At 41.4% G+C, this 10,864-nt stretch overlaps 1 protein-coding gene across 1 annotated transcript; it reads left to right on the forward strand.

Moving 5' to 3' along the window:
* Positions 1-370: 370 nt before the first annotated feature.
* Positions 371-7,463, forward strand: CRYGS (crystallin gamma S). The gene is made up of 3 exons (XM_026007330.2): positions 371-1,447; positions 6,399-6,641; positions 7,096-7,463. The coding sequence occupies exons 1-3, from the start codon at positions 1,355-1,357 to the stop codon at positions 7,366-7,368; spliced, it is 609 nt and encodes a 202-aa protein (XP_025863115.1). The 5' UTR covers positions 371-1,354; the 3' UTR covers positions 7,369-7,463.
* Positions 7,464-10,864: the final 3,401 nt, after the last annotated feature.

Raw genomic sequence — 10,864 nt, forward strand, 5'->3', positions numbered from 1 at the left:
ATTCAAAGCTAAGCATAGCTTAATAATTTCTCAATAATCTTCTTATCAAGGCACGTTTCCCATTTTCTGAATCAACCGAAATATATCTTGGGGCATCCCATTTGTTGCATAGCTTTATTAGTGAACATGAGGAAGATGGACTTTTAAGAAGAATATGTTTGACCAGGAAAATGAAAATTGAGGATTGCTGTTTCTTTGAATTTACCTAAAATGGGGCACCTGGGTGGCTCAGTCAGTTAAGCATGTGCTTGGGATGAAGCCCTGCATCTGGCTCCCTGCTTAGCAGAGAGCCTGCTTCTCCCCTAGTCCCTGCTTATGCTCTCTCTCCTCTCTATCTCACATAAATAAATAAAAATAAAATCTTAAAAAAAAAAAAAGAATTTACCTAAAATGTAATCTCATTCTAAAAGTCAGAGGTGTAGTAGGTACCAAGAAGTGTCCTCTAAACAAGTCCTCATATGATATCATGGCAGAAAAATGCCACCAAGCAGGCAGCAAGTTGGGCTTAGCTCAACCTTTGCAGGATAATTCCCATGGTAGCTTTCTGTCTCTCAGGCTGCATACTGAAGAGCCCTTTCTTACGGATTAGAACTTGCATGTATGTCCTGAAAAAATTTCAAACCTAATAGTTGCAAGAATCTGAATCCCCACACATCCCTTGTCTAGATTTACCACTTGCTAATGTGTTGCCACATTGACCACTCTGGACAGTAGTAGTATTTTTGCTCAGCAATCTCAGAGTAGGTTGCTGACATCTTAAACCTTTACTCCTAAAGATGTTAGCATGTATTTCCTAAAAATAAAGACATTCTCCTGTGTAATCATAGTACAAATTATTAAATTGATTAAATTCAGGAAATTACACAATTTCATGATACACAGCCTGTAAACAATTTTTGCTAATCATTCTCAAAAATATCCTTTGTAGTGACATTATCCAAACAAAAGACCACGCATTGTGTTTAGTAGTCATTAAGTTTTGTTCCTTTGGAATGTGTCACTTCTATTCAGAATTAGAGGGTAGTCTTTTGACTCTCCTATAAGCTCTGTTGAAAAAAGAAGACATTGGGGATTTCAAGGTGGCTGCTTGCTAGAAAACCAAATTACCCAGGTAAGAGGGACGTTTTTGTTTTTAATTTTGAAAACTTTGGCTGGGTTTTGGTGCCTTGACTCAGCAAAGTCTATAATGCAGCAAGGCTTGGTAAGCATTAGAAGGGGTACTGAAGCTTTCCTTTATTTCATAATCCCAATTGTTTTTCTAGAAACCATCAATAGCCTCTAAATGACTGACTCAATTTTTGGATCCTATTCTCATGACTAAGCAAATGTTTGATTTCAAACCAGCCCAGTATAAATGTCTCTGTGCCTCCTACTCTCTGTAGCTATTCCGGATTCCAGCACCGGGGAAACCAATCTATGCACCAAAATGTCTAAATCTGGAACCAAGGTAAGTAAGCGGTCATGCTGATTTTTACCCTACCACTTTCTTTTCCTTTGTGCCTTTCTTTTACAGTGTTTCCTTTCGTTTGGAACGTTTCCTCTTTTCCAATGTACCTAAAGATACATTGAAAGAAATGTGGAGAAAAGCTTTTGCTTTCTTGCCTGGAGGTAAGTATGATAGTGATTTGAAGGCTGGGATTGGGAGAGGAGATTAGGAAATGCTCCTTATGTTTTTTACTGTAACAGAATTACCCAACAGTTGTATTAAGGGTTTATCTTTGTGTAGGGGGGGGCGACGTTCAATACTGTACAGGTATATAGCATGCAAATGTCATCATGATTTCTACCTCCCACCAACCAATACATTATGAATTTCCACAGGAATAGTACATACTGATAAAAGGGAGTACATGGAGTAGAAAACATTTAGTATTTGGTTAAAACTCTGTTCTGTGAGGGGCGCCTGGCTCGTTCAGTTGGTAGAACATGTGATTCTTGATCTCGGGGTTTTAAGTTCAAGCCCCACATTGGGTGTAGAATATTACTTAAAAATAAAATCTTTTTTTTTTTTTTTTTAAAATCTGCTCTGTAAAAGTTAGCATCAATCAGTAATGTTCTAGACCAATGAAGTGAATTAAGCCCCACATTCCCCTTCATTCAAGCGATTACTCTTATCTATTTCCTAAAATAAAGTGCTTACTTATCTTAGGAAAATTGCCTCTCAAATACTTAATTCACAGTTGGTGGACTGGAAATTGATCTCTTAGGCAGGGCTTTAGGAAGGAGGGAATCTATCTTCATTCTTTATTTTAGCTCTTCCATTGACCAGTGAGTGTAAGGCAAAGCCATTGGTGCCTGATTTCCACCCCCCTAACTTTTTACTTTGAAAAGTTTCAAACCCATTGAATCTTAATAAGAAAGAAATGTTGAACAGATACTTGAATATCCCTCACTTATATTCTCCAATTGTTAACATTTTGCTATATTAGGTCTGTCTCTCTCCCTTTGTACTAAACCACTTGACAAATAGCAGACTTAATTCTTTTGCCATAAGTATTTAGGCATGTATCTCCAAAAATAACCACACTATCATTATCTTGTCCCCTAAATTTCTCATAAATATAATACCTAATATTCAGGCTATATTCAAATTCCTTCCTGTTGCTCCCCCAAATGTGCTTCATGGCTGGCTTTTCCCCTGATACAGGGTCCAGTCAAGGATCATGCATTGGATTTGGTTGCCAGGTTTAAGCTTTTTTTCCTTTAGTTTCTTTTATATGGAAAAATCAGCCCTACCTTTTTGTTGTTGTTGAGACATTGACATTTTTCAAAGTCCAGATCAGATGTCTTGTAGCAAATCCTGAAATCTGCATTTGTCTGATTGTTTCTCTGTGTTTAGATTCAGACGAAACTGTCTTTGGCCAGAAAGTTGCATAGGCAATGTCAAGTATTCCCCATCGCATCATGTCAGGAGGCACCTGTTAACTTGCTACAGAATTAGGTAGTGCCTGTTTTTTTTTTTTTTTTTTTTTTTCTCACTTGGAAAATAGAACTAATCATCATACTCATTATCTAAAAGATTGTGGGAGAAGAATGAGACAGTGTCTTTAGTGCTCCGGGGTTCTTGAAAGGACGCCATGCAAATCCCGTAGGAAAGAACTGTAAGCCCTTAGAGGAATATCCATGTGCCTTGAAGGAAGACTGTTACAGAACCCTCTTTGGGGCAGCCCGGGTGGCTCAGTGGTTTAGCGCCACCTTCAGCCCGGGCCTGATCCTAAAGACCCGAGATCGAGTCCCACGTCGGGCTCCCTGCATGGAGCCTGCTTCTCCCTATGCCTGTATCTCTGCCTGCCTCTCTCTCTCTCTCTGTCTCTCATGAATAAATAAATAAAATCTTTTTTAAAAAAAGAACCCTCTTGGATGAAAAAAAAATCCCACTTTTAAAGATTTCCAAGGTAGTAAGAGTGTGCCTTCTTATTTCTTGTAGCTGCACTGTTCATGTGGTTAACTCACCTGCTTGCTGAGTCAAGAGAGCAAGTTAATCTCTTACTCTTACTCTTTGTCTATTGCTTCTCCCTTTCCCTCCAGTTTACTAGCAATTTAATCAGAGTTGTGTGGGCTTGGCAGAAGCAATGCATTTTACTAAATTTGGTTTTGTTACCTCTGGAATACTCAACATTTTTCTTTCTTGCTGTATTGGTTTAGTAGGCTATTTTTCAAAAACCAAATGAGAATGAGAGAAATTTTGTCATAATTTCTAGGGAAATCTCCAGCACTATTTCTTAGCCTACTCTACAAATGTTTTTGCCCAAGAATCTCAGCTGACCATAGAGTAGATTTCATGGTCCTTTTGCAAATGGAAATTGAGTAGAGGTACAACATTCTCTGGGCTCTGAGATTTGGAAGGTCTCCACTGACAGGAGAGTTTGGTTCAGTAATGGCTCCATGGCAACATTGTACTTTGTTTCAGCCCTGGGATGGTTGGCTAGTCTGCTGGAAGGGTAGACAGCAAGGTGACTTTATAAAACATCGTGTATATTTCTACTTCTCAGATACAGATTTTAGCCAGGCAAATGTGCAGAGGGCACTAAGTGTGAGAAACATTGAAGTAAAAAAGATAATAACTTTATTTTCTATAGCATATCTCTTGCAAAGCCTCTTTTTTGGTGAATAGTTAACCAAAAAACAAAGCTAAATTAAATTAAAGTTGAATTAAGGAGTTTAGAATCAATTAATTCTTAGTGAAGTTACCTTGGTTTTCCTAAAGATCTTTCCACAGGCTTTGGGAAAAGCATCTAAGACTTAGTCGTGTTCCATTACTAAGAGAGTGAATGGGGTGTGTAGGCAGGAAAACAGCAAAAGGGAGATAAGACTCACTTGCTTGCCTGCAACTAACTCATAACTAGCTATTTAGGGAAGTCATTTAATTTCTTTATCTGTAATAATAGTAACAAAAGTTTATTGGCAATTATGAACCAGAATAAGTGTTTAATTGGCATTCTCCCTCCTCAGAACAACCCTCTTCAGTGGATATTGTTACCCAGTTTTACAAATGTAGAGCCTGAGCTCTAGAGAGAGGTCCGGTGGCCTCTCCATGGGCACAGAGCTGGTAACTAGCAGTGCTGCAATTTTGTTTTCATCTGTAAACTGGGACACCATATATCTCTAAATCTGTGCTATGCTAAAATGGGAAATGGAGCTGGAAGAGAGATTTGGGAGGGGAAGGAAGGAAATGAAGTAGATGATTTAGGGGTAGCAGTTAGGGGTAAGGGAGCTCGTAGAGAACAGGAAACAGAAGAGTGGAGAGAGAAACAGGAAAGGTAGATTAAGGTGGAAGGAAATAACCATGAGTCAATAGGCTATGATCTAGAAGGGCTCCTCTGCGGTAGAAAACATTGAGGTTTTATGCCCTTTTACAAGTCATTTTTGGTTTCTGCCTGTCCATCAACCCTTACATCCAATCAGTCACCAAATTCTCCATTCCTTTGACTGTTTCCTCAGTGTCATTCATCTAGTAGTTGCCATTTGGCTGGCCCGCATCATCTCTCACCACACCCATAGCAACCACCTGCTTCTACGCACAGGCTACTCCATTGCATCTCGCAAATCATCACCAACGGATTCTAGCAGGGCATCTGTGACTTTATTTCCGAATACTTCACCACATACTCTATATGCACCAAGCTTGGTGAACTACTTGTCCCTATAGTGGGTCATGTTTTTTTTTTTATTCCTTTGAACAGGCAATCCATTTTCCTTTGCTTCTGAAAACCCCTCCTTATCCTCCAATCTTCACCTCAAAGATCCTTTCTAGACTACCTCCCTTCACATGAAAACACCGGACAGGATTTTCTTCTTTTAAACCGATAAAGCAAATTGGCCACAAGGTGGCGGCATAACGCTAGGAGATCAACTGCTTGAATCCATTACCCCTGGTGATTTCAGTTTAAATTATAAACCAACATCGACATTGGGTTGTGGAATTGCAGAACAAGAAGGGGCAACCTCTGCAGTCCATTTGGTCTAGTGGTTTTCAGAAACTGCGCTATGAAGCCCCAGGAGTGCCTAGGAACTCTTATCTCCTGTTGCAAACCAAAAAATTTTATTTTATAGCTAGCTGGGGCTTCCAATCCAATCTAGTCCTTTGATTTGAAATATGGGAAGCTGGAGCCCAGAAAGGTAGCTTGCCTAAAGTAGTAAGGCTGAGTGTAGAGATGCAGCTTGAGAGCCCAGGTTTATTATTTCCTGTTTCTCCGGGCTGCATGCTACAGTGCCATCATAGGCCTCAGGTTTACCCCAAAGGTTGTGGTAGAAACTTGGTAAGAGTTTGAGGCAAAGAACATTCTTGACTTGTCATCTTGTTACTTTGTAACTACTCTGTTGGCAATGAAATAATACAAAACATAAAATATTGTCAGGTGTATGCTCTATATATCCATCTAAAATAAGCTCTTTACAGCAAAGGTCTACATTTTATTTTTCTCTATGTATCTTCCATATCACCTAGAATGAATTTATGCATTTAGAACTTACTCATCTTCATCTCACAGTTATTGAAGGTTTGTCCATAGCTTAAATAAGGCTGGGCCTTTGCCCATGGAAGAAGTCTAATAGGAGTCTGATGGGAAAGAGATATGTAAGCAGATAATTTACTTTCTAATGCGATAAGTACAGTGAGTTATGGGAACAAAAAGGAAGAAGCAATGAACTTGGGTCTGGCTTATCTTTTGTTTTGCTTCATTTTAAGCCTTCAGGAAGTTCTCATTCCTGTTGCTGACAACCAACGTTGTCTGCCAGAGGATAGGTGTTGTGAGGTGAAGTAGAACTCTCTTATTTCCTCCTCAAAACTGAAGAGAAAGGAATGTCCAAAGTGAGGAATGTGTTCTTGGTTTTAATTTTGTTTATGAAGAAAGCCACCCAACTCCCCAGTTCCTCTCTTTGTCGGCCTTGCACCTCAGATCACTTTCTATGAAGACAAGCATTTCCAAGGCCGCCACTATGACTGCGACTGCGACTGTGCGGATTTCCACATGTACCTGAGTCGCTGTAACTCCATTCGAGTGGAAGGAGGTACCTGGGCGGTGTACGAAAGGCCCAACTTCGCTGGCTACATGTACATCCTACCTCGGGGCGAGTACCCCGAATACCAGCACTGGATGGGCCTCAACGACCGCCTTAGCTCCTGCCGAGCTGTTCACCTGGTGAGTCTGGAGCCCAACCCTCCTAGCTCGTTTGCTTGCCTACCAAGCTATGGTTCTCTCTGTCTCTCTTTTCCCTACTCCCTCCCCCATTTTTATTTTTTTTTTTATTTTTTTTTTTACTTTTCTGTGAAAGCCTTTTCTTAACATTTCTCTACTCTTAATGGGGTGTTTTCTTTTGTTGGCTGCTGAGGCTTACATAAAACTTTATGTCAGTTCATCCCAAGACTGAATGACGAATTATATCCAGAGCACTCTCTCTACCTCCTGAGCACTTTAAGGCACTAAGTTTCTCTTACTGAAAGTCACCTGTTTCAGTCAGTACACCATAGGGGATGGGAGATCAGATCATCTAGTTTTCAAGATGGTGGGTTCTGAACCATGCTGTTCTCTGAGTTGTTGAACTGTTGGTGATTTTCATGATGGTCGCTGTTTATTTCCTCCTGTGTTTTTCCAGTCTAGTGGAGGCCAATATAAGATTCAGATCTTTGAGAAGGGAGATTTTAATGGTCAAATGTACGAAACCACTGAAGATTGCCCTTCCATCATGGAGCAGTTTCACATGCGAGAGGTCCACTCCAGTAAGGTGCTGGATGGTGTCTGGATTTTCTACGAGCTACCCAACTACCGTGGCAGGCAGTACCTCCTGGACAAGAAGGAGTACCGGAAGCCCATTGATTGGGGTGCAGCTTCCCCAGCTGTGCAGTCTTTCCGCCGCATTGTGGAGTAATGATTTGGATGGGGCCATGGGCTTCTCCCTGGGGGCCACATGCTGGTTGGCCTTGTCATACAAATAGGCATCATAAATAAAACAATTGGCATGCATTCCAGTGTTGACTGTAATGCCTCTCCTTAAACACTCTTAGGGACCAGTAAAATCATGCCCACCCGTGGTGGGGCAGTTACACAAAGCAACTCGTCCTTCAGATTACCAATCTATAACTTTGTGCCAAACTGAATGGGACTGCATTAGAAGGCTAGAAAATCATACTGCCATGTGGTGGTTCTCATTGCTTGAGTTTGGTATTGATTCAACAGGTACGATAATAACAACAGCTACTGCCTGTTGAGAGCCTTCATTAATCCATTTTCTCTCTACAACAACCCTATAAGAGAGGTGGTTTATTTGCATTTTACAAATAAGAAAACGGAGGCTTAGAGAAACTAAAAACTTGCCCAAATTCACCAGCTGGTGATTGGAGGAACCAGGGTTTGATCCAGATTATTTACATTTCCACAGCCCCTGTTCTTTCCCTTCATTTCCAACTTGTTCATTCAATATCTGCCAGGTCGGGGTCCATGTGCATAATGACAGTACAAGGCCCTGAGGAATTTAAGAGGAGAAAAGGTCAGGGTCCCCTGAAGGTCTCATGGAAGATACAGACTAGCTATCAAGAATGGACAGTGAAAACAGAGCCTTTGCTTGAAAATGGTGGAGCCATGAGGACTTCAGGCCAAACCTGAAGGTTTTTAAGATTTCAGAGGTACCTGGGTCAGTTACTTCTCAACCTTCAGTTAAAAAAAAAAAAAAGCACATATTTAATCTGTCCTGACTATACAATAGTTGAAATGGAGTTTATTTTTACTTTGAGTAACTCCTGAGATTTTCTTTGTTTAATTTTGATGAAGAGGAGAATGGTGAAGGAAACCCAGTGTCATTAGGGATACTTGGTGAGCACCTGAGTGAACCTGGGGATGTTCTGGAGGCACTTGTCTTTAAAAGAGAGGGCAGAGTCAAGGTCTCGTAGGAGCTTTTCCAGAAAAGGACAAATTAGAACTACTAAGGATATTCCCTCCGTGTGCACTTCCATCTATACACTAGTGCAAAATGTATTCTCTCCCCTAAATATTTTTTATTTGACTTGTTACCATCCCTTGCCTTTCGTCATTTTCTCTGTTTTGAGTGAGGGACTTTGAGAAATTTGAGTAAAAGTAAGGGAGGGAGACAAGATGAACCATAGACAAAGAATGGGAGGCCACCCACTGAGCCACAATGAGCTCTGGACCTCATCTCTCTACCATGAGGCGAACTTGCATTATCTCTAAAATGAGGGAGTTGAACCAAATGCTCACTCAAGTCCCACTGAATATAAACATCTTAATTCCTTGGAGGTCAGGAGGAGGATGCAGAAAGGCCAGCTGATGACCAAAGACTGATACTTTCAGCAGCACAGTTTCTGGAAATGACCTCAGATCTAGCCCCTCCTTTTCTGCAGAAGAAACTGAGGCTGGGGTAGCAGTGCATTAGGGCCAGCCTCTGCTCTCCTATCAACTGCTGCCATGTTCCAGTCCCTGGTGAGTCGGACATGGTCTGTTCAAAACAACCAGAAACACAGTCCTGGCAGCAGCATAGGAAAGTAAGCGTCGGGATGACTTACCCCAGTCTCAGAGAAGTAGAAGATGGCTTTTGACAGATAAAACAGAATCATCGTTTGGGGATGTTACAGGCCTCTCGGTTCATGCCCTGATCTAGAAAGGGATTGCCACCATTCTCTCCAGCTGTAGACACATCAGTCAACTTGCACTTAACAAGAGTTTTCCTAGCAATTGATATTAGAGGTCAAAAACACTTTGTGTCCTTATCTGTCCATCAATCCCCGTTTTGGTAGAACATTCTGCTGTTCCAGCACAAGCCAGCATCCCACCTGTCAAGCACACCAGAATAGCACCTGGGCTGTGATTTAGAATTATCTCCCTCTAGCTTTTATTGTTTTGTCTCTCTGAAATGGAGGATCTCTAGAAGATAAGACAAGGGCATATTTAGACATTTGAGCCCTGTTTTCATCTCTAGCATTCCTCTGAGACAACTCTTCGAATATTTCCCAAATATAGAACCCACTTCCTCAAAATGCAGCATCAGGGCTCCTATTTCAGGCCTCTGGGGTAGGGCTGCCAGATTGAATATGGGACAGTGTTAGTAAATCACAAGAACTGGCATATAACTAACTATAGACACAGTATAAGTACATCCCAGGTATTGCATCGGACAGAGTTACACTAAAAAAAGTATTTGTCGTTTGTCTGAAATTCAAAATTTTACTGTGCATCCTGTATTTTATTTGCTAAACGAGTCCACCCTATACCTGAAGGGCAAGTCAAATTATACATGAATGACGTGGAATTAAAACACAGGGACTGGCATAGGCTTTGGAAACAAGACACATGTCCCACAGCAGAGCATTTAAATACAATTTTTCAGAAAGCACTGTGAACCAACAAAATGTGTCTGCAGCCAGATTTAGCCTATGGACCACCAGTCCCTGTTCTGGGCCTGTTGGAAAGCTCTGAGTATCAGAAAATACTGCTTACATTGAGTCAACAGTAATTCTGAACCTGAAAGCCTAGTTCTGTTTTCCTTCTAGTTCTCGTTCCCAAGATAGCCCCTTAGGTATTTGAAGATTCCCTCCTGTTGGTCTCCACACCCTCATCTCTAGGCTGAACAATTCCTGTTCCTTTCATCGCTTCTTTCTTGGTGTCGGCACCCAAACTCCTCATCCTGTGCTTCTCCTCTGTGCTGGTTGCAGATGGTCTTTTCCCCTCTGCTCAGCCATAGCCTGACCAGACTACATCTGGAGGATCGTGTCCAGTTCTTTCACCTTCCTTTCTCAGATATGCCCTGTTCTTGACTATGCTCAGCTTTCCTGATGCCCTCCCACCAGCCCCGATGTGGGCCTGGGCACCCTTTTCTAAGAACTCACATTTCGGCTCCAGGGCTTCCTCTTTGGAGAGTGAGAGAGAAATGGAATCCTACCACTTCCATACATGCACTCTAAGTCACGTTAGTATACACAACCTCAACTTCCTTATCTGTAGCACAAAGATGACGTCTACTTTGTGGGTGTTAAAATGATGTCATGCATTAAAAACACATAGCATGTATGGCCAATGCTCATGTATGCCACAGTTGTGGTCTATAAAGACTTGACCACTAGGGGTACCTGGGTGGCTTAGTGGTTGAGCATCTGTCTGCCTTTGGCTCAGGTTGTGATCCCAGGGTCCTGGGATTTAGTCCCGCATGGGCTCCCCGCAGGGAGCCTGCTTCCCCCTCTGCCTATTTCTCTGTGTCTCTCATGAATAAATAAATAAAATCTTAAAAAAAAGGAAAAAAGACTTGACCACTAGATAGCAGCCAACAGTTCCTGAAGAAAATACAGAGTTAGGTGCCTGTGAATTTCTGGTCACAGAGATTTTGTCAGCTGATCAATACTACTTAAGTATTTTTTATG

Source organism: Vulpes vulpes, chromosome 3, assembly GCF_048418805.1.
Source record: "Vulpes vulpes isolate BD-2025 chromosome 3, VulVul3, whole genome shotgun sequence".
NCBI lineage: Eukaryota > Metazoa > Chordata > Mammalia > Carnivora > Canidae > Vulpes > Vulpes vulpes.